Raw genomic sequence first — 21,031 nt, forward strand, 5'->3', positions numbered from 1 at the left:
GTGAGATCTTGTATCCTGGGTGTTGTTTTGTCAGCTCAAGTCTAAGTGCTCCATACTTCTTAGTCTTTTCTTTTTCTTTTTTGTCTCTTTTGTTGATCCAAGGGCAGCTCATTTCCACCAGAAGTACCTTCTTGTTTTTGTGGTGGATGAAACGTGCATCCACACGATTAGATCGTACATATGTACGATCAGCCTATACTGGTACATCCCAGTATGCCTCAGCATCATGTGATTTATAAAGAGGTTTGGGCTTCACATCTGAGAACCATGGCGGAGTACTATCAGCGAGCTCTAGGTCTTTGAGCATCTCAAAGAAGAACACTTTCAAAACAAAATTGTGCCTTTCTAAGTACTTGGACTGAGCTAATGATGGACATCCAGCAAGTACATGTGTCATGCTCTCAGGACCTTCGCCACACATTCTTCATTTGACATCGTTCTTGTCCGTTTTTCCAGTCTTGTAGGCCATGTAGACCTATGTTGGTGTGAGCTGTTCGTACAGTTCCATGATGCCTGCGATACAGTGGGTAGGAGCACATTGCCATTTACTGAGCCATGCAAAAAAATTTTCATGGCTCAGTTGATCATCTTGCCATCTTGCTTTTAAAGACTTCCTTGCCACTGTTGATCTTCGACTTTTTTGACAAGTTTCTCATTTACCACTTTCTTTATATGCTTCTTGATGTGCAGATCTTGGGTAGCTATCTCTGGTTCTTCTGTTGGGCTACATGATGGTTCAGTGGTATTCAAGTTCAGAGTTGTATCCAGTTCTTCTGCAAACATCTTCGCGTCAGTGATGAGAGGAGAATCCCTGACTATAGCACATTCTTCAAACCGTTGCACAGATTTCATCTTGGGGTCTGGACTTTCATAGAGTTTAACTGCTGTTGTGATCTTGATCAGCCTATACTAATAATAATAATAATAATAATAATAATAATAATAATAATAATAATCGACTTTAGAGGGTATATACATAACAGCTTGCGCTGATAAACCAGTGGCCCTCAAAACTAAAGTTAGTAAGTAATGCATTCTAAGCCATAGAGATTAAAAATAGAACTAATTAGTCGAACAATGTAACTATTCAAAGACTATAAATACAATAAAACTAGATTATAATACAGCTTCAAAAGAATCAATACTCTTGCTCAATACTCTTGCTCAATGGCTCGTAGTCCTCGTCCTCCTTTCTCCCTATTATTATTGTTATGTCGCAGAGAAATCAACTGAATGCTACATTCTAATCAGGCAGCACAGGGCGAAAACCGTAACCTGTGAACCATGAAGTAAAAAAATAAATGAACATTAACTAATCCTAAAAGCTTGTCCGTTGTGTCTACGGTCCTCCTTCTAACAGAGAGTCAAACTGCCACCTTGAAACTCCGGGCAATATTCAGCGTGCCCGAGAGCACTGCCCTCTGCATCTTTCGCAGTACGTCTGTGCTTCTGCCTCCCACCAGCTCGCGCATCATGACATCCAGCTCCCGTGACCACCCCCCCCGAGGGCATCCATAATGACGTTATATTGCTTCACCTCGTAGCCTGGGAACTGCTGCCTTAGTTCCCAGCGAAGGGGTCCGTACTTCAGTGTCTTCTCTTCATCCTTTCTTGTCCGATTGTTAACCCACGGGCAGCTCATTTCCAGCGTCACAACTCTCTTGCACATATGATTTACAATGCGTGCATCCACCCTATTATCATTATTATTATTATTATTATTATTATTATTATTATTATTATTATTATTATTACCTGAAAGGGCAAAAAGAAACTATCATTTCCCATTTTTTTAAAGCGGTTCAGTTAGGTTATTTATAATTCCTCGAAAAAAAAAAAAAAAAAAAGAACAATACCGAAGTTGTCACCCTAACGCCATGCGAAGGTTTTCGTAAATATCATTAACGCCTATTCATAGAGGATTCCTCCCCAAGACTCAACTCCTTTTAATTCACCCCCAAGATGAAAATTTCTCTCTTCACCAAACATTTACTCGCCTCCGGCTTGCCAATATAATACATTGATAAGTTTACCCTTTAAAAGTGTTCCAGAGAAGATCTATTACGGTTAATGTAGCATTCTTTCATCTTAATAAGCGTACGTGCTATGATAAAACAAGAAACTACAAGTTATAAGTTATACACCAAGATGTAAATGAACTGAGGGATTCACAAGTGTTAATTCCCTCCTCACGACTTAAAACTTGAGAACGAGGTCAGAATAAATTCACGCAGCAAGGTTCTAGAAGTTGACACTGAATTAGTTTTTATAGTTTAAAGTCTTACCAAATACTTACCAGATTTTCATAACGTATATTATAACTTTTACCTTCAGAAGAAATTCGCTGCCTATTTTTTCATGTATCAAAAACTTCAAATCGAAGGGAAAAAAAAAAAGAAAGCTCTTGTGGAGAATCTAGGGTTCAAACATACTTTCTCAATTTTCTCTCATAATTTTTTGCAGCATGCAGTGGAAGTGGTTATGCTCAGCGCAAATATCAGAAAACATAAAATCAATACACAGGAAAGTGTGAAGAGCGTTCTGAGACGTTTGCTATCCTAACGACGAAGTTCTCATGGGGTGTGACAGATGGATGTCTTCATAACGGCGCGGGAATCTTCTCATTTTTGTGTCTTACAGAAGTGTCCTTCGAGAGAGACTTGGCAGTAAAGTCGAATTCTTTAGCAAGCTTATAAACTTACAAAAATTTGAAGTTTGTGGTTAAAAATTTATTTCATTCAATAACGTCATTGTCCTTATGACTTCCTCTCAACAAAGACTTCTCTGAACGCTAAACAATTACCTTTATCTACCATATTTACAATTGAGCAGGTTTTACTGTACTTCGATACAAAAATAATAAATTATTCTCTTTTTCATTATGCCAAATTCATCTTTCTCTTAGTCTTTCCGTTACAAGTCTTCTGTCAGCTCTTGAAAGGTCACTGGCGATAGAAAGCTACAGTAGATCAAGAAAAAATGTTGTTAAAATGATGGCGAAACTGAGGTGGCTGAGCGTAATTCTACAGCCTTAGCTTAGTGGCTGACTGTATTATTTGTATTTGTATTTGTACTTGTATTAACGATATTTAGACAGGCCAGCCCAATTCAGCTTGCAACTGGTTTAAATGGAGGCCTGTACATCTCACCCATCCCACCCCAGGGGAGGACATCCATCACACTGTAATCTCATGTGTGGGGAATTAACGTCTCCTACCCCAAACCTGCAGGAGACGGGACCTCCATTTATTCGTCCCTATCCGAGAAGACTAAAATATCTAACCATTTCTTGAAGTTACTGAAAGGTAGCAAATTCTTCTCAATTATTTTAATAGCCTGCAGTGTAGGCGGATTTTGGCGGGGCGAGTGGATATTCCCATGGGCTGTTCAGGCCGCCGTCTTGAATTAGAGAAACAGTGGAGAGTTGGGACGAGGTAAAAAGTTTACTACGCTAGTGGGAGGGAAAGAGAAAAATTGGGAAAGGTGAGGGGGAGGGTTTTCTTTCCCCGTCCCCCCACCCACTCCGACATTCTCGCATTCTCGTCCCAATTCTCCCAGTCCGCAGCGAATCCAACATGGCGGCTTAACACTCAAAACCTAGCAACTAAATACAGCAATGGCTCCGACCTGTAGTTGGATGTTAAAAATAGTAAAATTTAATAAGTTACATCTTAACTCCTTGCTTGTGAGTATTGTTTAACCGTGTGTCTCGAAGCGGAACAGTGAAATATCAATGCGAGTGAAAACACTGATGTGTCAAACACGAGATGGTTACTCACCTAACGAAGAGAAGGCAGAGCCTTCATTGTTCAGCGAGGTCGTTCCGCGATATGCCGGCGATGACTACCTCATCTTCTGACCAATTTCGCGGAACAAATTCATTTAGTTGGTTCAGGCTCAGTTTAGGAGGACGAAGATCAGAGACTGGAGCCATTCCTGTATTTCACCGCTGACAGGAATGGCTCCGACTCATGTGTTTGTTAATTTTTTTTTTGGTTTGTTTTGGTTAAATAATTTATAAACTGAGATAAATTTAAAAGTGTTTTTTATTAGGTTCCTCTTAAGTTGAACATTACAATGCTTGCAAATGAAGCCCTCTAAAATTAATACAGGGCTACGTAGTGTCAAAATTAAAATACATGTTTCGAAAATCACGCAGTGTTACATGACGCTGCGACCGATATTTTCAGTTTACAGTATGCTCGGCTGGAGGAGTTTTTTTTTTTTCGTTTTGGCTAAATTATTTATACACTAAGATAAAATCTGAACGAGTGCTCTTCCCATGTTGAACGTTTAGTAATTTATACGCTGAGATAAAAAACTGAAAGAGCGCTCTTCCTATTTTAAACTCCACGCTGATTGTAATTGAAGCCCTCTTTTATTAATACAGGGCCATGTACTTTCTGTAATAATGTCGATCTATCATATGACCAGTACGACCACCTGGGCGCTTTTATCGAAACAATTTTAAGAAAATCCCCGTGTGAGGGCCTGAGTGATGCGAAAGTAGAAAGAAAGAAAAAGACAGTGTGACAATAAATTCTTATTGATTGAGTAAGGTCGGGCCGTACTGGAAAATAAATGGCTCTCAGTCGTGACGCAAGGAGCTCGCTGCGCTCGGTTGGTATTTTACTGTCCGGCCCTCCCACTCAGTTAATAAATGCATACTCTTTTCTTGCAGCAACTGCATGTCACATTTGCAACCTTACGCAGTACCTTTCTAGTGTTGCGTGACCTCAGTTTTTTTACAGGCACGACTTCAACTTTCTGGATACTTATAACATTGCGTTATTCTCGAAACGTGACATGCAGATGCAGCATTAATTTAAAACTTAGACACTACATGGTCCTGTAATAATTTAAGGAGGCTTCATTTACAAGCATTGTAATGTTCAACTTAAGAATAACCTAATAAAAGATACTTTCAATTTTATCTCAGTTTGTAAATTATTTTACCAGAACAAAAAACAAATTAATAAACGCATGAGTCGAGCCATTCCTGTCAGCGGTGAGATACAGGAATGGCTCCAATCTGTTCGTCCTCCTGAACTCAGCCTGAACCGACCAAATGAGTTAGTCAGCGAAACTAGTAAGCGGATGACTTAGTCATCGCCAGAATATCGCTGAACGACCTCGCTGAACGAGAAAGACTCTGCCTTCCCTTCGCTATGTAAGTAACCATTTCTTGTTTGACACATCGGTGTTTTCACTCGCAATGATATTTCATTCTTCCGCTTCGAGACACACGGTTAAACAATACTCAAAAGCAAGGAGTTAAGATGTAACTCATTAAATTTTACTATTTTCATCATCCAATTGCAGGTCGGAGCCATTCCTGTATTTAGTCGCTTGTCACTCGAAAGATGAAAACCACCAAAACTTAAGACCTTGAGTGTTGGACCAGCCGGGACTCGAACCCTCGACCTCCCGCACAACAGTCCAGCGCACTATCCGTTGGGCTAACATAGCCGTAAGTATAATTTGGATTTATCACCTGAGTTGATAATGGAAGCTGGCCACCATAACACAGATCTCGAAGCTGACGTTTCGAGCGTGAAAAAAATGAAAAAAATCGATTTAAGCGCGCCGCACGGAACTCTGGGAGTGAGGTGCCCGAGAAATGTAGGATCTGACGTTTGAGTGGCATGGGCACGAATTAGTCTGAAACTTTTATTCTGATGGCACGTTGAAGAAGTTTTCGTGGCATCGTGGAAGTTACAGATTATTTAAGCATTTCGCGGGAAAATTAATTCTATCTCGGTCGGTCAGTCCCACGTTTGACCGCCATATTATTTTGTATTTGTTGTAATTTTCGTTTTCGACCTCCATGTTAAATATCATTTAAATCCTTGAATTTTTTTGGGTGAAAAGTGGTGTAACGAGGTTAGTTTGCCCTTTCCTCGGGGCATTGTGCTGCTGCGTTGAATGAGGAATACGTTTCCACATATTTTTTGGGCACATCTAAAAAGTGGATTTTTTAGTGGTTTTTCGTATCTGGAGTAGCAAAGGTTCTTTTCGTAGAACCCTTAGCTTCACTGAACACAAGTTGAGATTGTGTCAGGATGTGTATATTGCAAGACTGACTGACTCATTCTAAATAACTTTTTCACATTGAATGTCTCACGTGAGTGTATTAAGAATATAGTACTTTTCCGATGCGCCTCACCAAACTTATCAACTTACCCTTTCAAATGTCACATGATCAGGAGGTAAATAACACTCCAAATGGTGGTAATGCTTCTGCCTGTACTGACGATATCCATGATCGGTGAACGAAACAACCCACCCTAGAGTGATTAAAGACATAGGGCAAGTTATTTACACGAGGCCGAACCCAAACCGCGGTCTTACGCAAGCAGTGGGCCATAAGTATTCTCTGAAAGAGGATGTTTTCATTAAATAAATGTCCTTCCACTGTTAGCTTTCGGCTTTTGGGCGCGAAAGGACCTCAATAGGGTAAACTGATAGCCGTTAAATGGCCTAAAACGTGAGCCGTCTGGCGTACAAATTGACAAGTTTTAATCGTTAGGGGAAAGAAAAGTTAACCGTAAAAACAATTTCTGGTGACAGCCGTAAATTTGCGAAAATTTGAACCATTAGCCATAAAAGCCACCATTGAGACCCTCGTGTAATGGACCAGGCGGGTGGGGGAGGGGAAGGGGGGGCTGGTACGTATTCTTAGGAACAACAAATTACCTGTTTGGAATGAGGCTGCCGCAAGTTCTGCATTGTGCTCGACCACTACGCGCATGCTCGACACCGTAAGAATAATCAAAGTAGTCAGACTCCTTGAACGAAAAAGTGAAAAACAATTAAATCATCGATATTCTGATTTTTAAAATAAAAATATGATCGTGTAGTCTGATGGTCATGCAAATGACTATTGTTGGTAGCGGAAGTCAACATCAAAGCCATTCAACGCTCACTGCGACTTACGCTCAGATCGTGGAAACGTCAGTCATTACCAACTACAACAGTCTTTATCTGGACTTCTCCCCGCGGGATGATCAAACCACACGATCAAACAATTTCCTGGCAAAATACGCGTAACTAATCATATTTTCACCTCAGAAAACGCACAGTACCCTAACTCAACAACTATGCAGCAAGTTATTTTTTCAGTGTGACAAAAGAAAGAACTTAGTGTACAAAAACACTTTTTGTCTCTTCTAAACAGCAGGCAGCCTACGTAACAATTCTAGCAACGTTTAGCTCTAAATACCCTTGCTGAGATATTTCGGCCCTTTCCCCAGATCCAGTCACAGTCCCTCTCGGTCTAACGACTTGTACAGAGTGGGGCTGAGAGGAGATATGAAGGATGGACTTTGACAGTTGTGTAAGATTACCAAAATAATAGTCCAAATACAGGATGACAAAAACAACTTGAATCAACAGTACCTCTTCTGAATAATTCTCAATGTCACTACCTCCTTGATCAGATTCACTATCACTAAATTGTAAAAGAATCAAAGCAAATTTTAAATGACGAAATTTATGATCTATCTTACGTTTAGACAAAAAGTTGCCTTTACGAAAAAAACACAACTGAACCAGCCCTGACCTGGTTGATGAAGTAGGCACAGCTTGTTTTTGGAGTTTTCTTTTTTGCTTCTTTGCTCATCTCCTATAAAGGAAAGTAAAATAAGATTAAAAAGTACTACTGGTTAATTTTTTCCTTTAGTTTTCTTGCTAAGATCTTTGAAGATCTTTTATTTTCTTGCCAATATCTCCAAGGATCTTTCACTTTATTGCCAAAATCTTTAAGAATCTTCTATTTTCTTGTAAAGATCTTCAAGGATCTTTTATTTTCATGCCAACATCTTTAAAGGATCTTTGAAATTCTTGACAAGACTTTTTGGAGATCTTTGAAGATCCATAGAAGAACCTCAAAGATCTTGACAAGAAAATGAAAGATCCTTGAAGATCTTGGCAAGAAAATGCAAGATCCTTGAAGATCTTGGCAAGAAATTGCCAGATCTTTGAAGATTTTGGCAAGAAAATGCAAGATCCTTGAGGATCTTTAAACAAGCATTGTGAAGATCCTCAAAGAATTCTCAGGGATATTCATGAAGACACACAAGAGAACCTCAAAGGTCCTCATGAAGATCTTTACTGATCCTTAAATATCCTCCAAAGATTTTCACCAGGGACTCACCATTGTTCTATTCCACTAAGGTGAATAATTGTTTACAATTGTATTTGCTTTACTTTTGTTTGAAAGAGAAGAAAAATGCCACAAGAAAGACATGTTTCATTTCACCAGAATTTGTCAGAGATCAAGTACCAAACTTAACCTGGACAGCAAAAGTTGAAGATTTTTGTTTCAAATAACGTACTGCTTACCTGAATTTTTAGATGCCTCTCTCTCAGTTCCTCTGGAGAAAGAACTTCTTCTGCTACTTTGTTTATTGTATTGTCCAGCACCTGGAGGGTCAAACAGAAAGCTCAACAATTACCCATTGTCATAACAACTATACTCTTGTTTCTGGTCAGCAAAGTAGTGGAAAGGTCACAGAAATAGAAAAAAAAACTGTTTGAATGTATACATGTGAATAAGAATTAAGTGCAGCTCAGCATATTGAACTCACAGAGAATCCCTAAGACCATGCACAAACAGAGTAGTCTTGACAGATGTAAGTAGTGCAGTCAATTATGCGATTGAAGGAAATTCCATCTCGTGACTCGTGAATTCTGCCTTCAATTGCACTTGAAACCCAATATAACTGATTAACAGGTAATAGTTAAGAGTGTTTACGTAACTTCCATTGTCACGCAAGGAACATTAGATAATCAGATCAAATTAGCCTTTTCCATAACCACATCCGATCAGAACGAACAGAGCAAAGGATAAAAGACTTAAAGAATAAGAGTTAAGATTGGAGAGAGAGGTATGATTTGTAGTTTATTGTGCATGCTTGTCGATTTAGTTAGATTTGGGTTAGATATTATTGCTGGTATCACTAGTGATTCGAAATATTTAGTAATTTTCTAGCATTAAGATACGCCCCCTGTTTCATATCATTACTGTAGTAATAATCCTTTCTTTATAATCATCTTTTCAGTTTTTAGCTGAATCAAGCACGTGATTGATAGATAGAAAGACGGGCTTGGTTCCTAGTAATATTCTTATCCAACCCTATCGCGTTCAGAGCACCAATGGAGTGTAAGACTATGTTAGAAGACCTCCATCCATTAAACCCAATATGGCGTCAGTTTTTTTTAGTGCAATTTGATGTAGAATTCTCTAGAAAAGTAATAAATTTCTTATAAAATTGCTTGAAATTCTTGAAAATTCAACAGGTGGGAGAATACTCCTCAGGTTTGGAACTTTATTTCACCTGTCATGCTCAACATAAACCAGAAAACACAGTATAGCTACTTTCTCTAAGAAGTCTGCTCCATTGCAATTCAGTCCCTTTCCCCTCCCCCCTCAGTAGTTCATCAACTTCCCCTGACAGCTTTGTCTGTTAGCCATTCACACTCTTGGGTGGGGAGAGGAACTTTGAGAGCACAATGTGTCGTGTCCTCGAACATAACAAAATTGCCTCTCTGTGGGCAACTTGTAAACAGATACCCTTCTACTACAGTACATGAATTCTTCTCCCCTTATTTCCATAAGACTTCTTATAATACTTCATTATTCCGGCATATATCAAGGATCTAAAACCAGAAAGCCCCCCCTTTAAAATGTTTCACCTCTCTTTCTAGTCCGCACTCCTTCCCTTGGGTCCAGTAGCCCTGCTAACACTTTTCAAAGTACCCCTACCTCTCTGTTATGTACCCATATCTCTGTAGTTCACTTGGTGATACAGGCTTTTTCCGTTTGCTTCGCCTTCGCACACTCCCATCGCTAGTTCCTTCTCCAAAGGAGCCCACTTCTTCAGAATCATTTTGGCAGACCTCACTAAAAACATAAACAAGTTCCGAATCGTACGCTGACAAACTCTGTCCTTCTATCGTTTTAGCTCCTGCACCTCCAAAGACAACTACATCACCATCGCAAAGGACAGCAGAACTACGCTTTGTTTTGTTTACTAGCAGCCCGTTCAGTCCTTGACAATTAATCCTGAACCTTCCATCGTTGAAATGAATTTCAGCGTGAACACGACTAATCATTAAAGGACACATGGCACTGTCCATAACAACATCCGAGTGTTCACTACTGCGTCCGAGACGAGTGACAGTCGGTTTTAGCAAAATTTTTTTCGGTTGCACAGATGGATCATAGGATTTCCCTTCGACTTTCTGCAAACATAGCATTTTTCTACTCTGATTTCAGCATGCAAAAGCCTCTAATAACAGTTCAAGATTCTTGCAGTGTTCTTGGAGAACTGCAAGGGGCGATTTTGATAAACAGACAACTACGACACGAATGTCGGAAATCAATCGGGCAAGATCGGACAAGCTCGGATAAAAATTCTCGCCGGTAAAATCAGGAACGAGAATGGGAAATGGGGAATGAGGAATGGAAATGAAAGTGATGTTTTGCCTTTACGCGGACCTCACTCGCACTCACATTCCTCGCCGGATCGAAACACGCGAGCCACGCCGATCAGCATACTAAGTTTTGAGCCGGTAATGAAATTTAGATGCTTCGGAATCCAGATAGATTCCGTCGCAGCCTCTTTTTTTGGATGTCACGCAACGCTCACCCGAAAGTTCTTTTGGGGGAGCGTTGCGTGACATGAAAAAAAACGGCTGCGAGGGAGACTAGAATCCAGACTGATCAACAATTGTATCCTTCAAGTAGGGCAATCCGTCCCCTGATTCTGTCTTCATTCAGAATTTGAAAGCTTGAAGTAAAAAGTGATAGATAATTATGGTAGAGAAGATTTGTACAATAGGCAGGGTTGTTATGAGCTGGTATTCGAAACATTTTACCGTCAATTTTAAAAAGAAGGCGCTGGCTATTCTTTTTTTTTTTTCGGTTTAAGTTTACTGTTTATTGAGTGTACATCATGTTTTTTCCTCTGTGGTACTTATATTTTAACTATAGTCCTCTACCTTTGCTGGTTTTGGCTAACATATGGTATCCTATCCTAATCCATCAGTTTTTGAAAGCTTAAAATGTGCTGATCAACCAATCCACTTTCATGCTAGCTCCCCCCTTTGCTTTTGAAATCACCATTTTCTACCTTAGTCATGTTCAAGCCTTGAGCACTTGTCAGAAGTGCTGTTCATGTACTAACAAGGTTACTTTGATTGTCACAATTGATTGTCACAATGATTGTCAGTGAAAACAAGAGAACGAGCTGAAGTGGATTCTCCGATTAAGAAAAATTCAAATTTGTTGATTATACACCTATTTGAATAATAACAGTTTACAATACAGTTTATTGAAACTTAATAAGAAAGAAAGCTTAATAAGAAAATTACAAGTTACAAATGAATCTAATTAATTTAATTAATCTGATTATTATTGATCTAATAATTTGGATATATCAACAAAGTTGAAATGGTAAATTGGCCACCGTAACGATTACAAAAGCTGACGTTTCGAGCGTTAGCCCTTCGTCGGAGCCCTTCGCTCCGACGAAGGGCTAGCGCTCGAAACGTCAGCTTTAGTAATCGTTACGGTGGCCAATTAATATTTACCATTTCAACTTTGTTGATATATCCAAATTATTTCGTTACTCCCACCCACGCAGCCCCAAACAGTTTCTTTCGAAACTATCAGCCTTTATTACTGATCTAATTTAAACTTTCATGTTCATGAAGATCGTTCACGACCGCAAATAGCAGGAGCTAGTCGAGGCGGGCGAAAATTAGAGGTACAGCAGTGGTGATAGAGTAGAAATAAAGCTTAAACATAAATTAATAACATTTCAAGAAAAAGACAGCCACTTAAAACTCGTATATACAACTGCATCATTAAACATAAGCAAATAGTAACACTACAATGTAGAATATAAATTATAAAGCCAGTTTATAATTAGTAATTTTTTGAAATAAAGGGGGCGATTCAACATAGTAATCGTATCCTCAGCCTCTAGGAACGAAAATAACATGTCCGTGAAGAGTTTTTTTAAAGCTCTCTTCGGGAGTTTACGAAGAGCATCACAAATGGAGTTCCAAAGTTTAGCTACGAAGCTAGCAAAAGAGCCCTGGCTTTGACTCAGTCTCGATGGATTAATATAAAAATTGCTGAAAGAAGAGAACCTCGTATCGTGATTATGCTTTCCAGTAGCTTTAATGAAAAGATTGCTAATGTTAGTAGGTACAGTTAGCCATGAGACGTCAAACATAATTGAGGAAACTGATTCAACGTATAACATATTTATGGGGAGGATTTTTGAGGAGATAAATAAAGGCAACGCATGTGCTCTGGGTTCAGAAAAATATATCAGCCGAAGAACACGTTTTTGTAGGACGAGGATTTTAATCACGCACGGTAAATGTGATTTAGCAGCTGGGCCCCAAACAGCCACGCCATAGGATAGGTAAGGGAGGATCAAAGAGCGATAAATAGTTAGAATTTCAAATTCCCCATGCACCCTAGACTTTCAAGTGGCGAAAGACCAGAGCCTTTATAGAGCTATGAAGTTAGAAGAAAGCGCAGATTACATGGAAACTTGACGAGACTTAACACTTTCTGTGAAACCAAATCAATAATCATACAGCATGTTCCATGGGTCAATGAAAATCCGCTCAATGACATGAATCAAGAGTGAGACTTGACAGAGGGGACGAGTTCAAAGGTGAGGTCCTCCTACTGAGGAGAAAGTTACAATTTATAGCATGACTGATTCATAACATACTTCATAACATCATTTATGATATGTTTGTGTCCCAAAGTGTCACTCCAGTATGTGACCCCTCTCCCCCACCCCCCTCCCAGCCCTCTCATGCCTATGGTGGGAAATTTTTTCTCACGAGTGAAAACGCGGAACATGTTGTTGGGTAGGTTGTTATCTACCCACGATGGTAGGTGTCCTTTCTTGATACATACAATGTAATGACAAAATTGAGAAGAAAAATTGTTAGATACTCCTTGACATAACACACTCTTAATGTTCCTCTTCAATGAAAATCTCTTGATCTACAACTCTCTAACAAAATAACAAAAAACAAAGATTGAAAACAAAATGCGACTACAATCAGGCTGGTGCTAAGTGCGATTCCCCCTGATAGGAGACTTGAAATCAGGCTGTTTTCTCCCTCACGTAAATGGCACCTGATAGAGAAAACAAAGTAAATGAGCATGCCAATATCAGAGTAAAGAACAATCACAATTATAGACAGGTCAGTGATAACTATACTAATAATAACTCATCCGTCGTCTTTTGGAAAAGTATATAGGTGGCCGTAACTTATTTAATGTCTTGAATGAATGGTTGCGTTCAATTACACACTACCTACTCTGACCTGCCCCCAATTCTTGTCTAAAACCAACCCGCAATAAAATTACCGTATCCGTCATGAAGTCTCTACAAATTTAACAACTTCAAAAAACAGTCGCTAGTTCGTGTCTTCCTCATTCCTTCCTCCGCACCGTGACAGATGTTTAAGTCAAGCGGTGAAAGCGATCACGTAAGGTTTAAATTTATTTGATTATATTTTATGAAAGAGTGCTGTTTATCATTTTTATTGAATGAAAAGTTTTAAATGGCAGTGTAATACACCTTTGCGTTCGGTCAAAAGCTGTGTATGGATCTGCCGGATTATTGCTACTTAAAAATTTTGCGTGTTGCTGTTCTTCAATCGAGACGCTTTAAACCAGAAAGAATTCTTCAGATCGGTGTGTTAACATGAGCTTGAATACCTGTTAGGTTTTCCGAATCTATTTTCAAAATGTTTGATATAGATTTACAGCCATAAAAAATTATTCCGACAAAATCACACGGGAAAAAATAGTATTCTTAGGTGAAGCGCTACGACTGCTATCTGTGCCGATCGCTAGCTAGCATTGATTAAATTGACAGACTTACGTCGTTTGCTCGCCAAAAGAAGGAGCATCAAAGGTAGAACATATCAGGCTTAAGCTGTTGAAAATCAGACAAACCTCGTGCAAAATAGATTTGTTTATATCAGCAACACTTACAACTGAATTTAAATCTCAAACAACTTGCGAAAAATTTAATATTTTAAACTTTTGCGATGCGTAAATTATTGTAAATAAAGCTAAAGCTTAATAATTCCTTTGACTGTTGATTTTCAAGAATTGAAAAACCTACTCTCGAACTTTCGATATATATGTGGAAATTTGATCCATGAGTGAGAAGAAGAAGGTTTTGGACGTCTATGAACGATGTCATTTCTTAAACTGACGAAGCGAGAATGAACAAGATGTCATTTCTTAAACTGACGAAGCGAGAATGAACAAGATTTCAGACGTCGTCGTCCTTGAGCAACTTCCCTGCTTAAGTTTCATTTTCCTGCTAGAAACGACGTCGTCGTTCCAGACCCTCCGCGATTACTTGACGTCGTCGTCGTCCCTTTCGTCGTGATTGCTTAAGCTCTCTATTGACAGGTGGTGTACAACGCCATTGTAATGTAAAGGACATCTAAATTAACTTGTTGGCGGGAAAAAAAAAGATATCACTGTGCTATTATTCTGGTGTTAGCTGACTCTGATAAATGGACAATTTTTTTTAATAACTGCGCATTAACGATCGGAGCCCCCATTTTTAGGCCTCACGGAAAGGTACCCCACCCATGGAAACCGTAACCCCATGAAATTCTCAGACATGCGCAGATTACATTACCTTGTAGCACTGCGTGAGAAAAGGAACGCGGGCTCGTGCCGTGAGTTGTTTACATCAAAGTTACAGATTTTTGTTAATTAATCTCCGGCCGACTCGCCGACGATGAGACCTAATAGCACGTAAAAGAGCACACGGCAGCCAGTTTTCTTGCAAAAATCAGCCACCAGTCAAAAAGAAGCCGAGAAAATATGTGAATTATTCCGAAGAAATAGAAAAAAGCAGCATTGCAGGGCAAGTGTGCAGCTTTTAAAGTGAAGAAAAACTCGATCGACTCGAGAGAGAGTGTAAGGGTTTGAGGTCCGAAAACGCCAATCTAAAAAGAACAGTCAAAACCCTAAGACGCAGTCTAGCCAAGTGTTTTTAAGGAGGGAATGGAAATGCAAACACTTGCAAATGTCTACGAATACTACTGCAGATTGTCTGAGCCACCAATTACGGTGACTGATTTTCATTCCCATTCTGAATTTTCGCCGGTTGCAACTTGCGCGATCGTAGTTGACACCACTTTTAAATGGTTTTAATCATAAACCGATAACACTCCCACCAAACAGAAGCCGAAAAAAAAACCTCTCGAATGTTAAGATAGAGTAGTCGATATGGCCGCATGGTCGGTAATAAAATGTACAGGCAAGTTAATTTTTCGGTCAGCAAATCATAACGACGCGTATCTTTAAGTGTCATACAGTATCGAGAGTTTCTAAACATACCTCATTGATAGGATTTCTAGTCGGATATTTTTACTTTGCATTCTTTGTTTCCATACTCTATCATGTGAAATCCGTGACTTACATTTGACTAATTTCAATCGTTACCTCTTCATAATTTCAGTATTTGTAAAAGGAAGGAACATCCAATTGAAAAAGGACGTGTTGAGGCTCCAAATTCAACTCAAAAAGTGTCAAACCAAACTTAATGAAAAAAAGAAAAACAAGTCAGCAACAAGTTAAGAGGGACAAGATCTGCTTCCTCAAAACTGAAAAAGAAATTGCAGGGGAACAATGAGTTTGTCAAAAAGGGATATTCTCTTGTGGAGACATTTGCACATGGTAACAATGGATACAACCAAAGAACTTTGATGTTTATGGCTTGTGTCAGATACATGCAACATGCATCTTTGTTATCTTATCAAAAGACACCTGTAGCATTACATCCGATTTTCAATATTTTGTTTGATTGTAGCCCCCCCACAAACTTTGTTGTCTCCCCAAGTACACTTTCTGACTGGAATGTTCTCTTAGGTGAAGCAGACAAACTAATTTTACGCAAGTGCTTCTCAAACTCCAAGTATGATTTTCATCTCTGGAGCGATGACTCCCACAAAGGAGGAGAAGAGAGGCACATAGTGGGTGTTCACACCTGGTGCCCTAGAGAGAACAAGCCCCGAGCTTATGTCCTAGCAAACAGCCTTACAGCAAGCGGGTCTGGAAAACACCAGTCTGATGTGGATTATCATGTTGTGAAAAATGAATATGACATCACGAATGTTTCGGGGTTGGTTGGGGACAATGCCTCTACCCAAAAGGGAAAAGTAAATGGTCTCTTAGCAAACAACACCAAAATTTTTGGAAAAGAAATGTTCTTTGTAGGATGCTACCCACATGTACTAAACATCATGCTGAGAAGAATGTGCCAGGCTGGGTTTGGAGCAAAGGGTGACATGAGTAAACCCCATGTTTTACAATTACTATATAAAATATCTTGGCTCCATCATGAGCGTCCAAGCCAATACAAAGTTATGTATGTTTCTCCAGGTATTCTTAGTAAAGAGCCACCCCTTCCTCAGACATTCATTGACACAAGGTGGACATATTATCATGAGACTCTCCAGTGGTATCTTAAGTATGGAAAAGCTTATCTACAGCTTGCTGAGCGTCTCCTTCAAAGATTGCCAAAATCAGATAGCCACCACACTATTTGGCAAGATGTCATTAAGATGAGCTCAAGTCCTATGATTCAAGTTGAAATCAAGTTTTTGTTTGAATTCCTTGACAAGCTCATCATTCTATCTCTGAACGCATCCCAAGCTAGTGATGCAGAACTTGGTTTTTCCAGTGGTTACCTTGCACGGTTATGGCCAGCAACTGTTTTGAAGCACCATGAAACTTTAAGTGAAATGTTGAAGTCTCCATCAGAACATTTTCCTGTAACATCACAACAGGTAAAGATGTCACTGAAAGACCCAGCAGCCATTGACCATTTTCACAAACAAGTGCAGAGGCCAATGTTACAAGAAGCACTTAAAGTAATCAAAGATCATGGAGCAGAGTGGTTAACTTTTCCTAAGTTGTTTGGAATGGGAGCTGATCAGAGACACCAAAGTCATTTCTGGCATTCGGTTTTAAAGATTCTTGGAGTTCCAGTCAGATCTGAAAATCAAAAAGAAAAGTCAGAGAACATTCCCTTTCATGTTCATGGACAGAACATTCTCACATTGGTCTCTAAGGACAGAGTTGGATTAATTAAATGGGCCACTCTTTGGAAATTAAAGGAACCCCAATTGCTATGTGAGATCAAAGAAATGGCCTTATCACAACAGAGCTCACTCATAAGTAAAGAAGCCACTCCAAACCTGTTTGAGTTCTACGCCAAGCACATTTTCAGTCTTCCAGTTAACAGTGTTCTTGCAGAAAGACAGTTCAACCTTTCACAACTGTATCTTAATGATAACATGTCAGAGTTATCAAAACAGGCTTCAATCACATTTGTTGAGAACATTCTGCACAGTGGAAAAACCAACACCAGGACCACAGAAGCCACACGTGAAGTTCACGAAGAAAGAATGAAAGAATATGCCCAAATGCTCACCACAGACCTTTTGCAAGAGGCAAGAAAGAACTTAAACAAGATTGGAGAAAACAGCACACATGGGCCACTTACAGCAAAGGATGTTTACCCTAAAGCTTGGATAGAAAAGAAAGTAAACAATGACTTACCGGATATGATTCAGTCACTAAAAGCTGATGGTCGCAAACTTAAACTTCACTGGAAAGCTTCTGCCAAGGGAACATCTGCACTGGAGGGACAAAGGTCATTCAGCCCAACAGTAACTGAGGGAGTTACCAGTACACCTGATGGACAAGTTCCAAGACTCATGCAGCTAGCAGTGCTAAAGGTGTGGAACTATGGGGGGGAGCTACCAATTTATGATCTACCAAGAGAATGCCAGTTGTGTTTACAAAACCTTCCAAATGTCTTCCAACCTCCAACTACTTGTCTTTCCAGGTCCCACATGACTGTACATATTACACCATTGCTTACACATGAAGAATAAAGTAGTCATGGGGGTGGCTCAGTAATTTTTAAACATTTTAGATTTGTACATAAGAACTGATTTCACTGACCCACACTGCATGAAGTAAATGTATCTCAACATGAATGCATTTTTACTCACAGAGACACATCTAAAAATTAATAAATGTTTCAATGCAACATGTTGGAACTGACCTGATAAAAGCATGTTGTATATGCCACTTAAGTTAAGTGAACAGAGGTCAATATCAGTTTTAGTGTGTGTAGCATGTTAGCTTTGCAATATTGTAACTGGTTTTGCAGGGTATAAGTAAAGTGCATGGAGCCAAAGCTGAGACATACATGTATTTAGTCATGTTGTATTGGATCTTGAATTAAATGAATTGAACATTACATTCAAAATGAACAGTAGGTAAGTGAAGCTGTAATATATCTGATTTTAAATTGTTATGCATAACTGTAGCTTAGTAGAATATTAAACAAACATTGAAATGCTGTCACTTCACTACAGCAGTTTAAGACCATAATAAATGTAATATTTAATTACATGTAGATTATATCATTATAATGCTGCACATGTATAGTTAAACATATCATTAGCAGTAGTTAACTTTTAATGTGATAGGTACATGACTTGTGCATAGGTGTTCTTGTACATTAAGTGAATCATTTTGTACAGGAAGGGCAAAGCTAAGTAATGCAGCCAATGTTCTGTTACATACAGTTAGTGTACAATGAATAACAGTAATAAATTAGATTTAAACACTGGAACTGTTAAAAATGTGCCAAATTCTTTATCCTGTCTTTCCTTATTCCGTGTTAAAGATAAGTAGTACAAATCTGACCCGTAATGAATCCTCTCTACCCTTTAAACGTTTTTCTTCCCCTATTAAATATCTACAACGATGGAATTTTTTTTCACATACAGGCAACTTGTCATAGCCTCTAAATCTGGAGCAACACAAATATGAATATGCAGTGTGGTCGAAAAAGAATCAGTGTATTGGTCGATCCTGCACATTCAAAGCGCCCAAAAGAAATAAGCATTGATTTAACAATCGATATCAGTCAAACATCATCAATAGTACGAACGAGTACCCGAGAAGTGATAAATAATTAACTGCTCTTGGTTCCTGTTGACGAATAAACCGGAGTTCACTCTCGATCTCGGGTGGACGATATTGAATGTAAGCTAATCGACCTATTTACCACCAACACCCCCAAGATAGGGTCAAGATAACCTAGTTTATAATCTTACCTCGAGCATCGTGCGCTTACTTTACTCAGTCGATATATTTCATTCCTCCATTACATCTCGAGCACGCGTTAAAAAGATGAAAATAACTTTAATACGAAGGCTAAACTTCAGAATACCCGGCCACTGAAAAATCATTCATCAAATCCTGCTACCGCAGTACCGCAGTCGACATACTTTACCTAACATCTGCATTATATTAAACATCGTAGTAAGTTAGGGTTAGGTTTTAGGCTTTTAACGTATTTCTTTTTAGGGTTTTAGCGTATGGCAATTTAGTTTAGAGCTCACTTTATTACTTATTCAACATCAGCGGTAGTGCGGACCGCGGTAGCAGTTCATTTATCACCTAGTTTAATACTTATTCATCCACGGCGGGAGTGCGGACCGCGGTAGCACGTCAGTTTAAAAATTAGTTAATACTTATTCATCGACTGCGGGAGTGCGGACCGCGGTAGCACTTGAGTTTAAAAATTACATTTCTACATATTCATCTACTTCGGTACTGCGGATAGCGGTAGCACTTCATTTTAAAGCTTCATTTCATACATATTCATCCACTTCGGTACTGCGGACCGCGGTAGCACTTGAGTTTAAAAATTAGTTTAATACTTATTCATCGACTGCGGGAGTGCGGACCGCGGTAGCACTTGAGTTTAAATATTACTTTACTACTTATTTATCCACTTCGGTAGTGCGGACCGCGTTATCACTTGAGTTGATAAATTAGTTTACTACTTTTTTATCGACTTCGGTAGGGCGGACAGCGGTAGCACTTCATTCTTTATCTTAGCAAGTACATTTTATTTGTTAGCTGACTTCGGACTGTGGACCACGGGAGCACTCGATTTATAAAGGGCGTGAGTGGCCAGGTATTCTGAAGTTGCTCGAAATTCCTAATAATAAACACCACGCGCAATGAATGACAAAACAGTACCAAAAAATAGCATTTCCACCACTAAGTCGATGAAAAGAAAAACAATAAAACGGTAGAATCCTTACCTCCGTTGCAGTCTTCGCGGTTTAAGTATTAAACTACCAGAGACTTTGTGTTTTGATAAGATATTCAACGGTAAAGTTTTAAAAGCGTAGAGGGGAGAAGTAAACACAACAAGGGACGTCATCTGCGCATGTCTGAAATTTCCTTAACTCACGTGCGTACGCTGTTCCGTGAGGCCTAATTTTTAATCGATAGTAACTCCAACTAGTTTCGCCTTGTAAACGCAGCCAGTTTCGAATAAAATAAAAAATTAAAAATTATCCGTAATCTTGAGCCACCAAGATATTACGTGCTAAGAAATCCTAACTAAATTGTCGAGCGAATAAAGGAATGTCGGGCTACTATTTTTCTGGTTAAGCCGACTGCGATTAATCGACAACTGTTTTTTATGTGTGCACACGGCACTGACTATCAAAATCCCCTTTTTAAATGATTATTTAGTGCCTCTAACCAGTTTTGCTTTCAGGAATAACTTTGTGTCGATTCACGCCAGGTGCAGTTGCCTGTTCGAAGATCTAATATGAATTTAGTATGAAGAAAAAAAGTTTTCAAATTTCAGAACGAAATGAATTTATTTAAAAAATCTAATGGCCATAACTTATTTACTGTCTTGAATGAATGGTTGCGTTCAATTACACACTACCTACTCTGACCTGCCCCCAATTCTTGTCTAAAACCAACCCGCAATAAAATTACCGTATCCGTCATGAAGTCTCTACAAATTTAACAACTTTAAAAAACAGTCGCTAGTTCGTGTCTTCTTCATTTCACAGGCGGTATTTTGACGTTTCATGCAGTAACTTTCAAAGACCAGAAACCTGA

The 21,031-nt window shown here is 39.1% G+C and overlaps 1 protein-coding gene, 1 long non-coding RNA gene and 1 pseudogene across 3 annotated transcripts in view; 1 reads left to right on the forward strand and 2 right to left on the reverse strand.

Annotated features, from left to right (window-relative positions):
• LOC148730197 (uncharacterized) overlaps positions 1-20,363 on the reverse strand; it is a 71,284-nt gene extending 50,921 nt beyond the window's left edge. The window contains exon 1 of the long non-coding RNA XR_016001913.1: positions 20,212-20,363. This is a non-coding gene — a long non-coding RNA (uncharacterized LOC148730197). The remainder of the gene's footprint in view (positions 1-20,211) is intronic.
• On the reverse strand, positions 2,708-9,638 carry LOC148730200 (uncharacterized). Its single transcript, XM_088760705.1, has 7 exons — positions 9,591-9,638; positions 8,344-8,424; positions 7,552-7,624; positions 7,399-7,450; positions 6,697-6,788; positions 6,184-6,287; positions 2,708-2,959 (listed from the first exon to the last, which is right to left on the reverse strand). Exons 1-7 carry the CDS (start codon positions 9,636-9,638, stop codon positions 2,891-2,893), a joined length of 519 nt encoding a protein of 172 aa, XP_088616831.1. The 3' UTR covers positions 2,708-2,890.
• On the forward strand, positions 15,302-19,318 carry LOC148730201 (uncharacterized; annotated as a pseudogene). The gene is made up of 3 exons (XR_016001474.1): positions 15,302-15,332; positions 15,534-17,958; positions 19,212-19,318. The product of XR_016001474.1 is annotated as an uncharacterized LOC148730201 (transcript).
• Positions 20,364-21,031: the final 668 nt, after the last annotated feature.

This window comes from Stylophora pistillata, chromosome 5 (assembly GCF_964205215.1).
Source record: "Stylophora pistillata chromosome 5, jaStyPist1.2, whole genome shotgun sequence".
In the NCBI taxonomy this organism is placed as follows: Eukaryota; Metazoa; Cnidaria; class Anthozoa; order Scleractinia; family Pocilloporidae; genus Stylophora; species Stylophora pistillata.

Excerpts from the sequence above, each read along its gene's own strand:
- LOC148730200 (XM_088760705.1), bottom strand. The coding sequence starts at position 9,638 with ATGAAGTATTATAAGAAGTCTTATGGAAATAAGGGGAGAAGAATTCAT. Across the intron at positions 8,425-9,590 it reads ATAAGGGGAGAAGAATTCAT|GTGCTGGACAATACAATAAA; the intron begins GTACTGTAGTAG and ends TTGACCCTCCAG. Across the intron at positions 7,625-8,343 it reads AGAGGCATCTAAAAATTCAG|GAGATGAGCAAAGAAGCAAA; the intron begins GTAAGCAGTACG and ends TTTCCTTTATAG.